The 19,892-nt window shown below is 36.5% G+C and overlaps 4 protein-coding genes across 7 annotated transcripts; all 4 read right to left on the minus strand.

Moving 5' to 3' along the window:
* Positions 1-97: 97 nt before the first annotated feature.
* Positions 98-6,672, minus strand: LOC103855238 (transcription factor SAC51). 3 transcript variants are annotated; one of them, XM_033283833.1, is made up of 4 exons: positions 6,662-6,672; positions 1,775-2,064; positions 1,522-1,673; positions 98-1,434 (listed from the first exon to the last, which is right to left on the minus strand). In XM_033283833.1, the coding sequence occupies exon 4, from the start codon at positions 1,376-1,378 to the stop codon at positions 683-685; it is 696 nt and encodes a 231-aa protein (XP_033139724.1). In that variant the 5' UTR covers positions 1,379-1,434; positions 1,522-1,673; positions 1,775-2,064; positions 6,662-6,672; the 3' UTR covers positions 98-682. The 3 variants fall into 3 exon arrangements, with proteins under 3 accessions (XP_033139724.1, XP_033139722.1, XP_033139723.1); XM_033283831.1 differs by lacking the exon at positions 6,662-6,672 and having other exon boundaries at positions 98-592; positions 666-1,434; positions 1,775-2,023; XM_033283832.1 differs by lacking the exon at positions 6,662-6,672 and having other exon boundaries at positions 98-1,426; positions 1,775-2,023.
* LOC103855239 lies at positions 2,494-6,713 on the minus strand. 2 transcript variants are annotated; one of them, XR_001957193.2, is made up of 2 exons: positions 5,356-6,712; positions 2,494-5,325 (listed from the first exon to the last, which is right to left on the minus strand). XR_001957193.2 is itself a non-coding variant. In XM_033283830.1 (2 exons), exon 1 carries the CDS (start codon positions 6,513-6,515, stop codon positions 5,406-5,408), a length of 1,110 nt encoding a protein of 369 aa, XP_033139721.1. In that variant the 5' UTR covers positions 6,516-6,713; the 3' UTR covers positions 2,494-5,340; positions 5,371-5,405. The 2 variants fall into 2 exon arrangements, 1 of the variants encoding a protein (XP_033139721.1); XM_033283830.1 differs by having other exon boundaries at positions 2,494-5,340; positions 5,371-6,713.
* A 480-nt stretch (positions 6,714-7,193) lies between these two features.
* On the minus strand, positions 7,194-12,952 carry LOC103855240 (oligopeptide transporter 4). The gene is made up of 5 exons (XM_009132205.2): positions 12,319-12,952; positions 12,057-12,154; positions 8,614-9,177; positions 8,295-8,547; positions 7,194-8,082 (listed from the first exon to the last, which is right to left on the minus strand). The coding sequence occupies exons 1-5, from the start codon at positions 12,793-12,795 to the stop codon at positions 7,285-7,287; spliced, it is 2,190 nt and encodes a 729-aa protein (XP_009130453.1). The 5' UTR covers positions 12,796-12,952; the 3' UTR covers positions 7,194-7,284.
* Positions 12,953-15,586: 2,634 nt separating this feature from the next.
* Positions 15,587-18,386, minus strand: LOC103855241 (extensin). The gene has a single exon (XM_009132206.3). The coding sequence runs from the start codon at positions 17,969-17,971 to the stop codon at positions 16,547-16,549; it is 1,425 nt and encodes a 474-aa protein (XP_009130454.1). The 5' UTR covers positions 17,972-18,386; the 3' UTR covers positions 15,587-16,546.
* Between the last annotated feature and the right edge of the window lie 1,506 nt (positions 18,387-19,892).

Here is a 19,892-nt window from a genome sequence, read left to right on the forward strand (position 1 = left end):
CAACTTCGTATGTTCTTGACTTGATTCTTTAGAGAAAGAAAAGCTTTTCTTTTGGTCCCAATTTGTAATGTGATTGATTCTTTTTGTGTACCTAATATTAATCAAACAAAATACCAAACTTTATATCATTGGTATATTACAAAACCCAAAATCACAAAATCCAATCATCTTTTGACAATACATAAGACACATAAGAGAACATGAACAATGAACAGAAAGACTCAAAGACACATCAAAACATAGTAGCAAGTGAGGGAAAAAAATGAATGGTTTGCATTATTACAAAAGACACTAAAAAATTAATCAAATGAACATGACATCAATGGACCCACTTAGGTCACCATATGGACAAAAGAGAGTGTAGGTAGGTCAGAGATAACCTTAGGAGAGGGAGATTCATAGACCACGCGAGTATATGAGATAAAAAGACTTTGAATATTTGCCTTTATGATTTCACCATCCACACTAAACCCATCAATGACCAGAAAGAAAGTGACCTCATGTCTTCTTTTAACTTTCTGAAAATGCAGAAGCATGTATACCTAAAGCAATCCACTATATACACAGCTAAAAAGCTGGTGCAGAGGATAGGGACCCCCTAAGCCACTTCACACGTGAAAGAATCTTCAAAGCCTTATCTGTCTGGTGACTAGTGACTGGTGGTGAGAGGGAGGTTTCTTGTCTAGCAATGGTTTAAGTCTTGTTTCAGTAGCTTTAGGTAATCAATGGCTTCGTCTAGAAGTAAGAGAGCTTGGTTCCCTTTTGCACCAGGAACTATGCTCTCGAGTATCTTCAGAGCTGTGCGGATCTTGTCTTTTCTTGACTGCTCGTCGCTCAGACCAGAACCAGTGTCTTCTTGACTGATGTCTAGTAGCTTCTGCCTTTTACAAGGAGCATCTATTTCTTCTGATACCCCTTTGTTGCAAACTTGTTGATAAGGAGAGTGACCAGTGCTCATTACTTCATCATCGCTCTCGCAATCTTCTTCATCTGAATAGAGCAATGCATTGATCTCCTCAGTGTCTTCATGCATTTCAGACTCTTTTCCATAGTTCTCATCAAACTCCTCAGAGAGTTTAAATGGTTCTGCAGTTAGGGGAAAGGGACATTGTAATAGACGAGTTTGGTTTCCTGACTGATCTAATATCATGAGTCCTTTCTGTGCTCCTCCATGTGGAGTAGCAGCAGCGCACCAAGACCTCATGTCAGAGAGCGAGAATCGTTTCCCACAAGACTCCTTATCAAGGCTCCACTTGAATGGTGGTGGTGGCTGCAAACAGTGGGCCTGAAGCTCAGTTGCATCAGGGAGGAATCGAGCTGCCATATCCTCAAAGCAAGCTTTAGGAGGCAAATCCCATTGCCTGGTATCAAGAGGCATGCTCTTGGAGTTTTTAACTCAAAAGGTAACTTCAAAAGAGCACACACACACACACACTACAAAAGCCAAAAAGACAGAAGCAACAGATCAGCACAAGAAAGATAAACTGAACAATTATGTAAGGGAAAGTTTCATTGACGTACCGATTGTTTAAGTTGCTCAATCAGGTGAATGCAAATACTTGTTGTTACTTTCTCAAAGTAAGTTGTGCAAGAAAGAAGGAAGAAACAAAATATAGCTGAGAATCACAAAGCAACTACGTCACTGGTTTGAGTAGAAGTCTAAAGTATTCAGCCTGAAACAAAAAATGAAACCACACAATCACAAGTGTTAATAGACTATTATGTATTAAGTTTGATGAGAGAGTACTATTAATTATATATATGTGGTACAGACCTGGCAATTATCCATGGGTTGAAAGCATGCAATAACTCTAACTACAATGGTTGGTCTGTTAGCGTCTCCTGTCTCGTGTTTCAATGCTCGGAATCTTGTCTTGCCAGGTGACTGACACACCATCACTTTGAAAGAAACAAACTTCTTTTTTTTTTGTGGAAGGAAGGAAACAATAGAGAAGGGAGCTTGTTGTCTAGCTGATTCTTTGTTCACAATGGTACACATAGATATGTTGGGAACCCATTTTTAAAAAAAGAGAGAAGATAAATAAGAAAGAAGAGGACTTTAGACTATTGAGGGGTTTTTACAGAATGACACGGCGATAGAGATTCAAGCTCACAACTTTGCGGTATATAGTGAACCAACAACACATACTGTTTCTCTTTCTCCTCTTATTACACTAAAACTTGATCCTTATCATCATCCACTGCTTTGTATTCTCAATCTACTTTTTCGAATCTGTAAGGAAACATATGATCAAACACTATATGAGCTAAACACACAAGAACTGTAGAAGCAGCAGAGAATCAATCATAACCATCTAATACAATTGTACTTGTCAAGTTCACAGCTACACAAACCACATTGTTCTAAGCATGAAGGATTTAAACCGGTTTTAACCAATTACGAACAGAGGAAGAAAGATCGAATTTTGATACCTTAGGGAGGTGAAAGAGAGGAACTTTGATGTTGGGTCAGATCCAGAGAGAAGGATGAGAGTTTCTTTAGCTGAATGAATCAATGGAAAAGCGAAGAGGAGATAATAAGAGAGAAGATGAAAGTGACCAACGAGCAGAACAATAATGTTAGAAGCCACACGCAAGTGTTAAGTGGTAATAACAAGGCTTTATAAACATGTTTATTGACGCTTTTGTGCTTTTACCAAAACACCCTCACTTATGTGTACTAGTACGTAAGTGGCAACAATGGTAATATGATCAAAATCTCTAATCTGTAGTTTATTTCATTTCGGTTTGGTTTGATTTGTTCCGGTTTGAATTATGATTGGTTTAAGATAAAACAAATTAAAAACCAAATACTTAGCAAATCTTATTTTATATTTCTTATAAGAAAATATTGTTTTATATTTCTTATCTTCTCAAGGAAAATTAAATTCATTTCAGTTTGGTTTGATTTGTTCCGGTTTGAATTAGGTTTGGTTTAAGATAAAACAAATTAGTAAGCAAATACTTGTTTTTATGTTTCTGATCTTCTCAAGGAAACTGGTATTAACGCACATGTTACATATTTTGAAATGTAATAATACAATTCTGATTATACAAATAAAAAGAAATGTTACTTGGAAACTAATCTTGTAGTAATTAAAAGAATTGTTATTGGTGCTTCGCTCGGAAGAAATGGAGGCAAGGGGGACGAACGTGTATATACGTGATTATGGTATATATGATGACAAACTCTCGCGGTCCATAATTTCAGGTTTATCATCCATTTAGCATTAATTAATAATATTATTTTCTCTTAATAAAATACTTTGTTGATTGTTTGTTAAAGTAAAAGGTCCATACGTTTTCTCTTTTAATTTTTAGTGAAAGCTAAGTTAGTGAAAGTATGATCCAGCTTTTATATCCTGCTTTAATCAACTCTATATTCTAATACATTTGTTCAGGTGCGTGTTTGTGTGTTTCAAACACCCATTGTGATGGAAAACAGGATAAAATAGAACCACTTTTTTGGTTGTTTAATTTTGATTAACAAGTTAGCATCTAGCTTGATTATGCAACGCCAAAATTAGCTCAATACTTTTGTTTTATTTTTGTTAATATCATGTAGACTTTATTATTTTATATAAATATTGACATAAAAGTCTAGTAGTGGGTGAAAAGAAAAAGAAAATGAAAGAAAGAAAATGAATATGAAAAGGAAAAAAAGGAAAAGAAAAAGAAAAGGAGTCATAAGTTATGATTAAAGAAATGCACGGGAATGTTAAGTGCTTAATTACCCGCACGACTTCTCTCGTATTTTCTCCTTTTCTTCCTTTCTTGTTGTTAACTTTGTTCTCATTTGATTTGATATTGAGAATAGTAATTACTGTTTAGCAAGGGTTGAATTCAAAGTTTCATCATGGTTTCACATTATTATACCCAACTCAAAATCAAATTTTTGTTTGAGATAATTTCTTTCTTTTGATTATTATTATGGTATTTTTAGTGAACACATGGACTTCAACCAACTTGAAATTAAAATGTGTTATTACATATTGAACACTTGAACATTCATATGAACTGGGGTAACATTCTTAGCTCAGTGGTAGAGTGGCGTTATAGTACTTTTATTTTGTAAAAATAAGTTTGTTTTCAGCAAAAATAAAGAGATCTTTTATTTAAGATAAAACGTTTGTCCAAAGAGTTTACAAGAACACTGGCAAGTGACGTCACAAAGTTTTGTTTCAACAAGATCTCAGAAGCAACAAAGATAAAGGATTGCTACTTACTACCACTTACTAATTTAACATTTAAGTTTTTTTTCTGAGCTGGAAAGCATCATCACTGCACGCTGAGTACTTCAATTTCAAAGTCGAGAACCGAGTTAGGCTGGATTCCCCACGCTGGAAACCCACCAGCACCATATGCATAGTCCGGTGAGCACCGCATAAACAGAAGATGTTAAATAACACCATAAGATATTCCACACACACGAATGGCTTATACAGTTCTACTACAACAAGCTCAAAATGACTATCCTTAGAGACAATAACATGCTTTTAAGACAGACGCAAAGCTTTAGAATTCATGAAGCAAGCAAATATGTTTTTCATGACGACATCACAATAGTTAACAAGAAAAGACAAACACACATATCCATTTTATTAGCAACATTGTGTGTGAGATGATCTTTTTACCATTTCTCTATCAATTTCCTTGCAAAGCAGGCTTCCTCGCCTGAAACGTATACATCTTTTCCCAAGCGTTACCAAATATTGAAATATAGTTATAAAAACATTCAAACAGCCTTGAAAGCTAACTTCACATATCGTAAGTACGCACCAAAACATTAGAATTGCACTATTGCATAGCTGATTTTGAATTTGCAAGCCAGACCTGTAGCTATGTTCAAGAAGAACATTGTGTCAATAAGTAGGACACTGTCAAAATTTCAGGAACGTTTAGAGCCTAAATATTCTACTATCATATGAACAAATTTATGAATTAACAATGAAACAACCTTAACCCTTTAGAATAGTAACAGTTGAGCTAATATAATCTAAATAACGTGCACATAAGCATTGGTTGAATAGCTTCCCCATCTTCTTGATTTTGTAGACTCTCTTAACATTTGTAAGTATACCTACAGCAACTACAAAAAAAAATGAGTTCCTTATCGATCCAAGGGCTACAAGAACTTCGAATATAGCAATGTGTGCTGCCACATTACTTCCTCCTTTGCCAAATAGCATAAAGTTTGATATATAACAAAAGCATGTTGGTGGTTAAGATGCAAAAGATTATGTACCATGATGCAAAAAGACTGAAAGTTTTGGCATATACATCAACAGATTCGATTCCAACAACATGAAGACTAAAGCCTACAACGAACAGAACAGAACAGAACAGAACAGAACAGAACAGAACAGAACACAGTCAATCTAAAGCAAAAGAAGAAACAGTTTTGACTAAGTAGCCTTGATCTTATCATCACCAACAACAGAAAGAATGGGCAAGCTACTCAAAAACTCATCAAGCCCCTCAAAGAAGCCAATCCCTTCGATAATATTATCCACCTCCCTGTTGCTCTCCCTTCTCCCACTAACCCCACCACCCTCCTCCACGTCATTACTCAGCTCCACATTCAAATCCAACCTCCCCACGCTCTTACCTCCTCCAGCTCCACTTCTTTTCCTACTACCATTATTATGATGAACCGGTCTAGACACAACAACCGGTTCTTTCCCTTTCCCTTTACCAGTATCCACTGCCACCTCATCATCATCATCAGAGATCGCAACGTACACGTCATCATCATCATCCTCATCATCGTAAAAGACTCTCGGAGAAGCAGGTTCTTTCCTCTTCTTGGGGCACGCGATGAGAGGCGAGATAGGCGACCACCTGGTCCTCGTTGCTGGAGCTTGATTAAACTCACCGGAGAATCCTAACGGAAACACGCTCCACGAGCAGAAGTAAACATCTTCTTCTCCTTCAACGACGGCGGGAGGCTTCTGAATCCTCACGGCTTGAAACGCTCTTTTACAATCTCGACACTTCATCACGCACTCCTCGTAGTCCCTCGGGTACTCGAAGAGCACGAAGCAGTACGGACACGCCGTCCAGAAACTCCCTCCGAGTTGACTCGCTCCACCGAGTTGACTCGGCTGAAGCGCGCGGTCGTAGGACGATTTTCGAATCGGATCGGAGAGGACGCGCCAGGCGTCGGAGACGAGTTCGAAGGCCTTGTCGGCGAAGGGGAGGCGGTTGACGGAGGGGTTGAGGAGGAGAGCGAGCCTGCGGTACTGAGTCGCGACGTGCTCGGGGCTCTGAGTCAGGCGCCCGAGACGGAGGACGGAGTACCAGTCGGGGAGGTTGGAGACGGTTACGCGGATCTCTCCGGCGATGAGGATGTCGCAGATCGCGAGGATGTAGTCGGCGGCTTGGGCTCGGGTCGGGTCGGATTCGCAGGCGCGGATCGCGAAGGATTTGGCTCCGTGGAGGTCGGAGGACGCGAGTAGCTTCTCTGAGGTTACGAGCCACCGATCCGCCTCCGCTCTGTTACCGCCGCCTGCCATTATCTTCTCTCTGAGATTCGGAGATTTGAGATTTGGGTCGTCGATCTGAAATGTGTTGCAACGTTAAACCGTGATTTATCCGGTTTAGTTGGGTATTCTATGGGATACGGTTCAAACCGGGAGATTTTCTTTTTTTCGTAGAAGACCGGATTGGTTATTCTAACGTATCCCATCACTAATTCAACTAATTAATTCATGAAAATTCAGTGATATTGGAAATTTTATTTGATAAATTATTTGAAATTTATTGTTATTTTAAATTGTGAATCTTCGGAATTTTCTATTCATTCAGAGTGTTTTGGTAAAATTTCTTATTTGAAAGAAAATATAAATCCAATAGTTTTAGATGATGTTTTAAAATTGGTTAACCAGGATCATAGTAAATTCTCAATTTACCTAAGACATTTAAAAAACAAATGGTTTCAAAAATTAAATTGAATGCATCATCCTTTGTGTTTTATTTTTGTGCTACTCATCATCCTTAGTGTTATCAAGAACAAATATACTACATGATAAAAAAAAATTAAGTACACAGTGAAAAATTCATGTAAGCTTTTTATGGTACATTGACTCTTCTTACCATGCCATAAGAAACAAGTTTTAGCAAGTATAAAATTTGAGTTGTAAAGATGATGATGATCTAATTAAGAAAAAGTTTAATACCATTTTTTCGGGTCATTGTGCTTTTATAATTGCGAATTTTAATTAATTTATTTGTTTATAAATATCGATATAATACATTTTTGTAACACAGCAATGAAATATAAGATCATACAACCGGACAACCTTTAACAATCACACCTCTAGCGGTAGGACACCTAGCTAGATCACAATGTTCACCTTGTGTTCCCCACCAATCCAAACTCTTATCCTCCATCCCTACCGAGAAGTACAACAAAACCGCCATGAACGCTACACCAGCGTCCATCGCAGCTGAAAGCACGTAGTTATACCTTTGCCACCAACTTTTCCTGTACCGGAACACAAAAAGGTTGAATATCGTCCCGACCAAGATCCATGAGTTGTAGTTCACCGCGGTCGCTGGCGGCATCATCGCGGTTGCTCCTAGAAGAACCGGGAGGTTCACTAGCGGAATCCAAGAACGTTTCGGAAACGCTTTGTGGCATAACCACACTATCACCGGCCCTATTGCACCACCGAGGAAGAACCAGTTCATGGCTGCGTAGTTTCCTTGAGAGCCAAAGATTCGTTTTGGTCCGACCAGTCCCCAAATGACCGATGCATCGAAGAAAACACGGTCGCCCGGACATGTCCATGGACTGTTGGGTGGTAGAAGTTCTTCTTGACATATGTTGGTAATAGTGTTTAGTTGCCACCATGCAACAGTTATGTTAATTGTTCCAGCAAGAATTGTACCGATGAACTGAACCAAGAACATGGATCTTGGTGGGATCTTCATGTAATGACCAAGTTTGAAGTCATTTAAGAAAGAGACAGCTTGTGCCATACTCATGTATCCGTAGACTTTGAAGCATACATTTGCAATAGGTCTTCCCGGGTAGATGATTCCCATTGCATACTCCGTTATTATATTCAACCCCGGTGTCTGCAAATTAAAATGAATCGTGTTAAATTAACTCCTTTTAGGATACCAGATTCTTGATCAAAAAAAAAAAAAAATTAGGATACCAGATTCATCTCAACAGAAATCGAATCCATGATATTTTAGACTTTTACTAGGTAGTCTAAGAGTTTTAGCCAATAGATCAACTCCTCGCTAGTAAAATGAACATGTATCAATTGGTCAATATTGCTTACTTGGTTAGTTGTTGCGGTTATGATGCTGATGGGAAGTGTGAAGACGAAAGCCATGGCACTAGCAAACACAAGTCCCCACCAAGGCATTTGAACCTGATCGTTCAAGAAAATACATAACGCAAGAGAGATCAGAAGTGTTGCACCCAGCATTGAGTAGAACCACCATGAAGGTATGTCTTTATATCTCTTCATTAACCTAGTATGTACATCCTCTTTGCCTTTGTACGAAACTCGAAACCTCTCGGTAATTTCCCTGTTAATTACATATATTAGCAAAATATTATTTTGTTACAATGCTTATATAGATACTTTTAGTTACCTGCCGTAGAAGAGAGCTACATGAGTGAGTGTAGAAGCAATGGTAGCGAAACCAAGCCCATAAGTCATAGCAAAGAACGTGCTCAAGTTAATCCTTCCTTGTTGCTCATACTTAGCTAAATCGAGCTCAAACTTATCATTCACGATCGCAGGGATATTGTACGTCTGACCAACCGATGTGAACAAGTGCGATGAGAATATAGGGAACCTCGTAGCGTTGTAAGCATCAAATCCCCAATAAGATAAAGGCAACACGATGTAGATCAAAAGAACATAGCCGATGAAAACATTAGCGATGGCGAAAAAGGGGCTAATGAGTGGACTGAACAAGAAGGAAGCAACCGCGGTCCAGTCTAGTGTAAAGGCTCCAAGACCGAGACCTCTCATTCCTGAACCAATCTGTTGAGCAGTGACTGATCGTGGAAATGCCCAACATATCCATGATATGCTTGTGAGTGTCGTGAAGAGATAGCCAGGGACTATGTACCATCCGAAACTGCAGACTAATGCTATTACAAAGAATTTTGCTCTCGTCATCCTTTGCTCATCCTTCTCATGCAGTGCCCTACATGCAAGTTTTGTTTTCATTTAAAATTCGGTATTTATTTATGCCTACTAGTCAATGTGGACTCTCAACAAAGCAACTACATACTTTGCAATTTGCTGCAATATACGTGAAATGTATATTATATATATATATATATATATATATATAATATTTCTATCTACGACATCACTATATCATCAGCAAAACAATGATTAATTGAGTATCATTGAAACGATTACAAGAAACAAAAAAATAAAAATAATCGTGTTTAACGTACGAATACCAAGATTTTTTGATATCTTACTCGGATATTTACTTCTAATAATAAAATCTTGGTTTATGACAAATTATTATCTTGCTATCTATTAATTATAGGATTTGTAGATATATTAGATTGTTTCCTACTTGTAGGCAGATATCCAGTTAATGATATTTTTTATTCAATTCATATATAGTTGGGGTGGTGAATTATACACCATTCATTTTTAATAAATGATGTTTTTAATTTCTAATATAAATTTATTAATTTTTATGTTATGATCATATATATTGCACATTCTATTTTGTTGTTGGTTGATTTGTAATTTGGTGAATAATTTATGATGTTTGTGTTTAGAAAATATAAAAAACTATTCTTTTTGAAGGAGTGCTTATTTTAGTAAATTTACGTCGAAACTAGTCTTCTAAATGTCTAATTAGGTTATACTAATTTTCACATTTAATGGATTTGACTCTTTGCAGCAAAACCATTCTGCGACTTAAAAGACCCAAACGTGTATTTAAGCTGTCTACATTTTAGAAATTTTTATCCTAGGAGACACATTCTAAGTTGTCAATTACACTAAGAGACACATTGGACATAGAAGACACATTACCCGAACAAAATTACCAACATAACCTCTAACTAAAGGACATCTATGTAGACAAATAAAATAAATTAAAAATCAAAATATAACGTCACTTTATCTCTTTGGCGTCTGTTCCTCTTTCAAACAAAATCCCTAATCTGAGAAAATTGTGAAACGACGAAACTCTATCCCCTTTCTCTCGTGCGACAAATTTGTAATCTGAGAAAGATACTTTCGATGCCGCTCTAAATCTTCTTGATTCGTCTCTCTCGACATCGTATTATGGTATTCCACCTCTCGATTTCAGTATCTGTATCGTTCCTTGGCCCGACCGCCGCCGCGTAGTCTTCAAAGCTCTTGCTGATTAGTTCTTGATCTCGATCTCTGTTCTTCTCCGCCTCTTTTGATTCACAGACAAACTCCACATGGAAAGTTAGACCCCGCTTCTTAGATCAACTAGTTGACTCTGTTTTTTTCGGCCAAACCCTATGAAAGTGACGGTGGCTCTCTTGGTCAATGTGTGCGTGGATATTATTGATGTGGTCGGAAGAATTGTGGATGAAGATCTCGTAGTCAGTGGTTGTGTTGATGTTGTTGATGTGACCGGAAGAGTTGTGGATGGAGCTCTCGGTGGTGTATACGAAAGTGGTAATAGAGGGAGAGGAGATACTGGAGGTAGTGATTAATGGAGGTGATGATAGCTCTCTTGGTCAATGTGTGTGTGGATATTGTTGATGTGGTCGGAAGAGTTGTGGACGGGGTTATCATGGTCAGTGGTTGTGTTGATGTTGTTGATGTCGTAACGTGTGGATGTGATCGGTGTGTACGGCAGTTGTGTGGATGTGGTGGTTGTGGACAGTTGTGTGGATGTGGTGGCTGTGGACATGAGAGTAGAGGAGGGGGAGGGGGGGGAGGGTCAAGTGCGCAATGGGGTGGTCAGATGAGATATGGATAACAATGAAGATCTCACTTTTGTCTTCCATGTTCTGGGTATTTACAAGCTTTTTATAAGATGAAAGTTTCGTTTGTATTTTTTTCGTATTAACCAATTAGATTTTGTTCATATACATTTTTGTTTAGAAACCAAAAGAAAAATCTATCAGTGAAAGGGTTAAAGCCGTGTGGTTCACATGACATCACGCTACTCTCACAAATAAAAACTATACGTTAAAGAACAACATTTATTAAAGCCAAAACTATACGCCTTTTCTGAGTCATTAGATTTTGTTTCACAAAAAAAATCAACGGCCCAAACAAAAGATCCTAAAATCCATATACCTACTTTTACTTTTTCACCTTCTGCATTTATTCCAACCAGAGTGTTATCTAGTTTAGTTCCTTAAAGGGAACATTCTCTTTCAAAACTCACACGGAGCGCTTTAATGTCCAACGAAAAAACAGCTGTCCCAATATGTGCCTTATCTACACAATGTGTCTTCAAACGTTAACAAAAGAGAGAAAGTGTCCCTCAGTGTAAACGTCTCAACGTGTGTATGCTTTTCTACATAAGATCGAGAAATAAATGACTTATTTTCAAAATAGTAAAATATGTTATCATTATATATCAAACATGATCATCAAATGTGAAACTCAACTTGTGGACCACCAAGTGAATAGGTAAGTAAGGTCATACTTTACGTATACGTTAAAAGACCGCCATGTCTATCCGCTTTGACTCACGTGTATTCATACTTATTCACTGTATTTTGTTCTGCTTGCAAGTTGCAACCAACAAGCGTGGACCCATAAGTTTAGCTAGTGTACAACTAAAATTTTCCTATAAGATAATATTTGGGTATTTATAATAAATTATTTTATATGAGATGCTGTTTTTGGGGAAAAGAGTTGTAGATAAGCTTGTATTTCGATACACACATTATTACAAAGAATAAATCGTGTGTTTACTTTGTCTTTAAGATTTTGAAAAGTAATCGTAAAGTTGCTTTTCTCCCCAGATTGATGCTAATCTTAGTATCTTACCATATTATTATGTAGCTTTGTTACAAAAGGAGAAACAATTAGTTGTTAATTCAAGAATAGAATACTCACCGAAACAGTGACACTTGAACCAAAGTGCTAGGCCACCACATGTGAGCCGGTTCAACAACGTATTTCCTTAGTAAACCGGCCCATCCATATCCCAATACCTATCATTTTGTGACAAATATGAACATGAAGACGTAACTTTCTTCAACTTTACGTGATTTTTTTCAACTTGTTACTTATTTACTTACGTTTTTACTGAAGTCTTATTTGTTATAAAGATATATAACAACTTGAGAAGAAATGATTATGGTTAGGAATATAATACCTGTGTAGTGATGATGAGGAGCCAGCCAGCAATGAAAGAGATGTTTTTGCGATAGAAAGCTTTAATAATTGTGACGATACCAACCGCATAAGCCGACCCGGATCCGAACGCACTACCCGCATTAGCGAAAATCGAGATCAACACATGCTCCTTCATGTTAAACGGACCTGGGTTCAACGAGAACCGGGTTGACCCAAATCCCGGTATTCCAAACTGAGTTTTGGGAAGCACCTTGGCCAAGAAATGACCTATGGGGAGTGTAGCGACTTGAACCGTGATTTGAGTGATGACAAGCGGTTCTGTCCGGTACGAGAAGAATTGGTTAAGGAAAGAGAGGAGTGCACATGAGATTAGACCCAAGAACCACATCCTAAACGTCCAAACCGGTAGTGTATGGTCGTCGGTGTTTGTTACCGTTAAACGGACTTCTTCAATAGGTGAGACGTCGTCGTCGTAAGATTCGTCGGTGGTGGCCATTCTGGTGAAGAGGGAATCTACTTGGTGTTGTGTGTAAGTGAGAAAGAGATGAGAAAAAGAGAGAGCTGTAACGACTAGGAATCTTTATGTGAGACTGATAAGACCAAGGTGACCAACCTCTCTTTATAAAATAAAGATATTTATTTTTTTGTTTAAAATAAATAAAAGACGATTAATGCAGTTTGATTAGTCTAATAAGAATTACTGATTGGCTCTAATGAGTCAACGCATCGTTGTGATATGATGTTTAAGCAATGAAATTTAATATTGCAGTAGTGGCCGAAAAGGAGGAAAATTAAAATGTAGTTGATTCTTTGACGTATAAAGAAAATTTAAGTTTTAATTTATAAGCTGGATGATTATAATCAAACAAAAAAAAAGAAAGTATAAAGAGTTGAAGAAACATTTCTGATGTTGATAGTCTTCTTCTTTGCATATATTAGAATACGTCAATAAAACCAAGAATTGTCAAAGTCAAGCATTCACATTGTATTTGTCTACCATTAATTATGCTACATGTTTTAGGTTTATAAATTATTGTAAGAGCAAAAATATAAACACACAAATCAACTACAGTGTTTCACATTTTCTTTATTCTTATCTGATTTGCATAAATCTATATTTGCAATGACTTTCCATGTGATAAGTTTTTTTCTTTGCCAAATAAAAACCATCACACAATTACAGAAACAAATCATTATATAACCATAAACAAGCATGCAAGCTCTACACTGAAAATAAATGAAACAGACAAGTGATGAAGTGAATTATCTTTTTTTTTTTGGGTCAACAAGTGAATTATCTATGTGGCAATCTTTTATCTTTCCATCAGGAAAAGAATAATAATATGTATATTCACTGTTTACATTATATAATTGAAAAGAGCAGGCTAAAGAGAAAATTGTGATTTTACAAAAGGCCCAGCCCAACACTCTAATTAAGTCCAGATTAACCCAAAACTCTTACCCATGTAATTTACGTAACTTGAGTCTTCTGAACCGGTACATGAAGATTTTGGTTATCTATTTACATTGCTTGCTTCTTAAACCATAAACCCTTAAAGTCGCGGCTAGGTTCTGTATTTGCTTTCGTTCTTTTTTAAAGGTTTTTGTCCTTTTCACGACAAAGCAAAACTCGCGGCTTCTGTGTGTTTTCACCAATGGGTAGTAGTAACAAGAAGAGAACCAGCACCGATTTATCGGAGGAAGTGATGACAGTGTACTTAAAACTTAGCTCAAGCACTAGTGAATCCAAGCACTGCAGAGAGTAGCCAACAGCTTCTACAGCGGTATATATCATCCATAAAAAGATCTTCAAGAAGTCTCAGATAAAGGTGGATTTTCTTGAGGAAGTGTTTAGAAGGAGGGTGTGGCCAATAGCACGCAAGCTGTTTGGGTTTCTTGTGGAGAAGAGTTTGAATCCTAAGGTTGAGTTTCGTAGAGTGGAAGCTCTTGAGTTGATCTCTGAAGGTTTGAGGTCGTTGGTTAGTGTAAGCAAAGAGACGCGAGAAGAGTCGAAGAAGAGAATGAAGAGTCATTTGGGGAACTGAGTTGTTTGGTTAAAGAGCTTGTTGGAAATGTGCCTGAGAAGCAAGTAAGGCGAGCTAAGGTGCATAAGTTCTGTGGAAGGGTCTTCAGAATGGTCTCTTCGTTGAGACTCACCAAGTCTTTTCTCAAGGGTTTGGGACCAGATGGGCAAAGAGGTTGTGAAACTGATTTGTTTTTGAATCTCAAGAACACTAAGGATTAACAGGTCACAACGAGAGAGGCTGATCATCCGGTGAATACCCCATCTTCCTTTTTCATGTTCTATTTTTTAAAATATTTTTTGATGAATCTCTACATTACTTACCAAAAGATTGTTACATTGTGGTCTCTTTGTCCTCTTCAGATGTTTTGATTATTGATAATTCAGCGGTTTGTTTTCTATTTTTTAAAGCTATTGGTAATTCTTTGTTTCATGAATAATGTCATTTTGACTCTTTTTTTTTGTTACAGAGAAACTATCAATTTTGAATTTCAATGCAATTTGTATATATTTTTTATTTTTAATACTAATTGCAAAATATGTTTATTTTAGAAATAATTTTATTTCTCAAAAAATATTGGTTAAAAAATCTAATTATTAAAAATATTAATGTATTTCAATCATTTTTTAATTCGTGTGGAAAATGTCAAGTAACACTCTTCATACAACGGAGAGTTTTATATATCATAGATATGGATTGCAATGTTAATCCTCATACCATGTTTTGGAAATTATGCATTCAATAATATGATTATAGTACAATAATGGTTGTTGTGTTTTGTGTGTACAATGAATGCTCATTTGTATGTATCTTCATTCAATGACTAGTAAGTATCAGTTTTATATAACCCTTGTTTTATATCGGAACACTACTTATTGACTATAATAAGAATAAGAAAACATGACTATAATATTAACCATCAAAATCATAAATTAAATATAAGATAAACTTAATTATAATATTAATGACTAATTATCTGATCTTGTTTTTTCCTTACAGTTGTTGACACAGTGCTGAAGAGAAATGGTGCGGTCTGGCTCAGTGTGGATGAACTTGACATCCTTTTCCTGCATCAAGATCTTCCGGGTGGAAAATGTCAGATAACGCTCTTTTCATACAAATGAGAGAGTATTATATATTATATTCACTCCGTTTCAATTTAATTATCGTTGTAGAGTAAAATTTTTGTTTTAAAATAAGTGTCGTTTATAATTTTAATATAAAATTTATTGACTTTATATTCAAATCTATTTTTTTTATTGGTTAAAATGTGGTTAGATGTATTGGTAATGATGTTTTTATCTTGAAAATATGTAAAATTAATTTTTTTTAATCTGTGTGCCCGACTCTAAAACGATAAATAAAATGAAACGGAGAGAGTAAATATTATGGATCGCAGTGTTGCTTCTCATACAGTCATACCATGCTCCAAGAGCGATCGATCATGAAGTCTTTTTTTTTTCATATTTTGCCTAACTAGCAAACGAATCTTGGGATGCGGAAAATGTAGTTGTTGGGTGTGTACTGGTGTGATGGTCTTGGAAATTATGACAGGAAACCAAAGACATGTATGACACATGTTTTGGAAATTATGCATCAATGATATGATTATGATACAATAATGGTTGTCGTTTTGTTAAAGAATTTTTGGAGCTAATGGGTTGACAACAATGGCGATGAGTTAGTGAAGCTGTCTCTTTCTCTCCAAAGATTCTCAAAAGTTCAAACCTATATAACATCCTTTCACACAACACCTGTCCCTAAGTAAGGTTTGATAGTTTTATTTCCGTGTGGTACCATCCATGACATTTATCTACTAAAAAACCAATCAAACGAGATAACTTTTAAAAATCGTTGTTTCTCTAGTTCAATTATTGAGTTTTAGATGTTGATCTTCCACAAAATATGATTCATTTTTAGTATCAGTTCTCATGTAGAGCCGATGTTTTATATTGAATTTACAAGTCCATCCGAACAATACGTAATAATCTTGTTGACATATAGGCAAAAAGAAAAGAAAAAGTGCATGCACAAGAGACAAGGTTCATGAAAATAAGACAAGAAGTTATAGAAATTGCAGAATCAAGAACATTATAAAGTAGATTAAAACAAAAGGTAAATATTATTTATGAGACATTCAAATACCAAAGTAATCTCAATTACACTATATATGATGATGATGATGGAATTTGAAATGGTTTTAACAATAATCTGATTACCTCATCACACTGCTGAATCTGAACTCTGTGATGAAACTTTGGGTGACATGTTCATAACAACAGGCTTACCGTCTGGTCCGGTTCTCACTTCGCTCATACCATTCACAGGTAAACCAACTCCTCCATGGTACTGTGGAGGTGGTGCCTCCGTGTAGTAAACTTGTTTCCCCATTCCTCCAGCGTAATTCACCTGAGTATACGCCGTTGTATCTGGTACTCCCACCACTTGCCGTGGCGGTGGAACCGCAGAGTACTGCGGTTGAGGAGGAGGACCTGAGGTAAAAGGCGGAGGAGGTTGCTGTTGCTGTTGTGGTGGTGCCCTTGCTCCTACTTGTGGTTGAGCCACGTTGTAAGCAGGTTGGTGCTGTTCCCTGTAAGGGTAGTAGCCACTTTGGTTGCCTTGTCCTGGAGCTATTGGTCTCATGACGCTTTGAGGTTGTTGTGGCGCGTGGTATACAGTTCCCGGATGTGGAGTCAGAGTTGGAGCCGGGGCTGGAACCATGTATACCGGCTGCTCCGGTAATCCCATTCCCGGAGCGGTTGTTGGATACACGCCTCCTGGATTACAGTGGTTTCCTTGCCAGAAGTTCATTGGAGGCGCTTGTGTACTGTTTTGTGGAACCGCCGTCTGCGGCGGAGGCGGAGGTGCGTACGGCGGAGAGAAGATTAAACCGTCTTCACTCTTCCTTCTATAAACAGCTTCTTGTTGCTGTTCTTGATCCCTAACTTGCATCCTCTGGAACTCAAGCATTTGATTTTGCATCTCCGCCGCGTGATCCGGTTGAATCACCGGCGGTTGAGGCTCGAGCACCACCGGTGCCGCCGGTGGCGGCGGCGGAGCTACAACTTTCTCCGTCCCAAACAGAAAATCAGCACTATTCACCGGACCGGTTACGGTTTTCTCCGGTTCAGACCGGTTACGAAACGTATTCAACGCCTCAACGAACCGATCACGATCCGAGTGACTAGACCCCTCCGGTCCAAACCCACCGGAAGAAACCGGGAAGAGGAACAAACGCATCCTCGCCGGTTTAGACGACACACGAAGCAAGCGATCGTACTCATGCATCATGTGCTCAAGATCATCATCGTTAGTAACGGAGATCAACGCGTCAAGATCCTCTCCCGGAAGCTGATACTTAAACAAAACATCTCCAACGCCGCCGCACACGGCGGAGAGCTTGGAGGCCAAGACGGGGAATCTGATCCCGCGATCTACGGAGAGAATCTTGGTCTCTCCGTTAACGTAAGTGAGCTGGTTATCGTGAGGACGTGGCTGAATCTTGCCGCCGTAGCTGCACATGAACCTCACTTTGTAGCTCTGGTGGTTGTGATCATCCCATGGCGGAGGGTTATCGAAATCGATCTCGCGAGATCGAGGAGATGAGTCGGTTGAGTCGGGATAGGAGTTGTAAGAGAGTTTCTCCATCTATTAGTTAAAGTGTGTGTTCTGTCTTAAAATGATTTTTGTTATGGTTTTTGTTATATGATGGGTGAAACGGTGGTGGTGGTGTTGGAAAATGATAACATGATAGGACGTTGTGGTACGTGAACTTATTGCTCTATTACACGTGGTTTGTCAGAGTTTATGAGTTTAAGGAGTTGATGTGTGACTGTCTTGTGACGTTACTCATGGATTAATATGACTTTTTGGAACTCTATGCTGGGGTCCAGCTAACTAGTGTGTTTGATATTTCTACGCTGAAGAAGACCAGCTTTTCTTTTCAATAAAGAAGTTAATCACTACGTTGTATTTTATAAGCAAGTACTTAGTACGTACTATTTTAAGGTTTAATATTCTAAGTCATAAAGTAAGATTTGTAGAAGAAGATATGAAAAATCTAAATAATTAGGCCATTGTCCTTGATCTTTAGCGCCATCAGTCTTAGTTTTATTTTGTTAACAAGTACTACTAAGTTATTGGGTTCTTTTTTTTGGGTGAGTTAAAGTTTAGTTGAATTAGTTCTGTTTTTATATGGTTTATAGTTATCAGATTTTTATTCCCTTGATTTCAAATAAAAGAAACAGATTTAATTAAAAATAATTAACAAGAAAGATTGAAAATACTATTATTTATGAAGTGATTTTGCTTATTTGTCATGTTTTCCATGATTTTAGGTAATTTTGCTTACTTGTCATATTTTTATTAGGTTTTAGCTAAATCATTGATTTATTATTTGTTATTATCTGAGTCATTAATATATTAATTTAAAATTATCCTTAATGAATCTTGTATATAATTAAAAATGAATGATAATAATATTAAATTTCTATGTTATATTAAAAATGAATTTTAAACAATATTTTTACTGAATTTTATATATAATTAAAAATGATTTTTATTTTAAGAGTATAAAGTTTATATGTTATATGTTACATTAAATAATTGATTATAAAATAATATAATAGAATTATAAAAAATATGATTATTCTTATATATATTGCGTTGCTATATGAAAACAATATTTTATTATAAAAGTTAAAAAGTTAAGATAAAAAACAATTGATAATTAAATATAAGTCGAGCAAAAAAATTATATAAAGATTTTTTCTAAACTATTTCTAAGATATGAGTGTTTAAAAAAAAATTAACACAATAGTAAGTATATTTTTTAATAAAAAAAATATTTGACATATATAAATACTTTGATGTTTGATTTAACTATTTAAAACCATAAATAATAACTTATTATGTTGCTTTTAGATTAATAAAACATAAATTAATAAGTATTCATAAGAAGTTTATGCCCGCATGTGCGGGCAAAACACCTAGTTAAAAATAATTAACAAGAAAGATTGAAAATACTAAACCAAATCTTGTATCCTTAAAACTGATCTTTTTATTTCTTGTCAACATCAAAAATATAATTTGTAAAAGGGCCTAACACTCATCTTTTGTTTACTGATCTATGCATATCAATGGGGGATAAACTTTATACCTACCTAACAAAAGAAGATATTAACATTGTCACTGTGTATTCACCTTCTCACTTGTTTGTTCTTATTATACCATATATTGCCAACTTGTACCTTGTTATAAAAGTGGTTAAACTGTTGTAATTATTCTAACTTATATCAGACGTATCTCACCAGCATGCTGGAGGTGTTATCATGATGGTATACATAATTTCTTTTATCTTTGAATTAGCTTAGTTTTTCCTTATAAACATCATGGTCACAATCAAATGCAAAACATGTGTGAGAGAGTAATAATTAGGCCTTCTTCCAAGATTATGTACACTATTCATGTGAATACAATGTTGATATTTTAAAGTCAAAATTATTGTAGTTGGTCAAAAAAGAAGAAGTCAAAATTATTGTTTTAATATATTTTTGCATCCTATCACCAA

This window comes from Brassica rapa, chromosome A02 (assembly GCF_000309985.2).
Source record: "Brassica rapa cultivar Chiifu-401-42 chromosome A02, CAAS_Brap_v3.01, whole genome shotgun sequence".
Taxonomy (NCBI): Eukaryota; Viridiplantae; Streptophyta; class Magnoliopsida; order Brassicales; family Brassicaceae; genus Brassica; species Brassica rapa.

Bases quoted from the DNA above. Each gene is read 5' to 3' on its own strand.
- LOC103855241 (XM_009132206.3), bottom strand. From the start codon at position 17,971: ATGGAGAAACTCTCTTACAACTCCTATCCCGACTCAACCGACTCATCT.
- LOC103855238 (XM_033283833.1), bottom strand. From the start codon at position 1,378: ATGCCTCTTGATACCAGGCAATGGGATTTGCCTCCTAAAGCTTGCTTT.
- LOC103855240 (XM_009132205.2), bottom strand. From the start codon at position 12,795: ATGGCCACCACCGACGAATCTTACGACGACGACGTCTCACCTATTGAA. The intron at 12,155-12,318 runs GTATTATATTCC...ACAAAATGATAG, and splicing joins TCCTCATCATCACTACACAG to GTATTGGGATATGGATGGGC. The intron at 9,178-12,056 runs GTGAGTATTCTA...ACTTGCATGTAG, and splicing joins GTTCAAGTGTCACTGTTTCG to GGCACTGCATGAGAAGGATG.
- LOC103855239 (XM_033283830.1), bottom strand. From the start codon at position 6,515: ATGGCAGGCGGCGGTAACAGAGCGGAGGCGGATCGGTGGCTCGTAACC.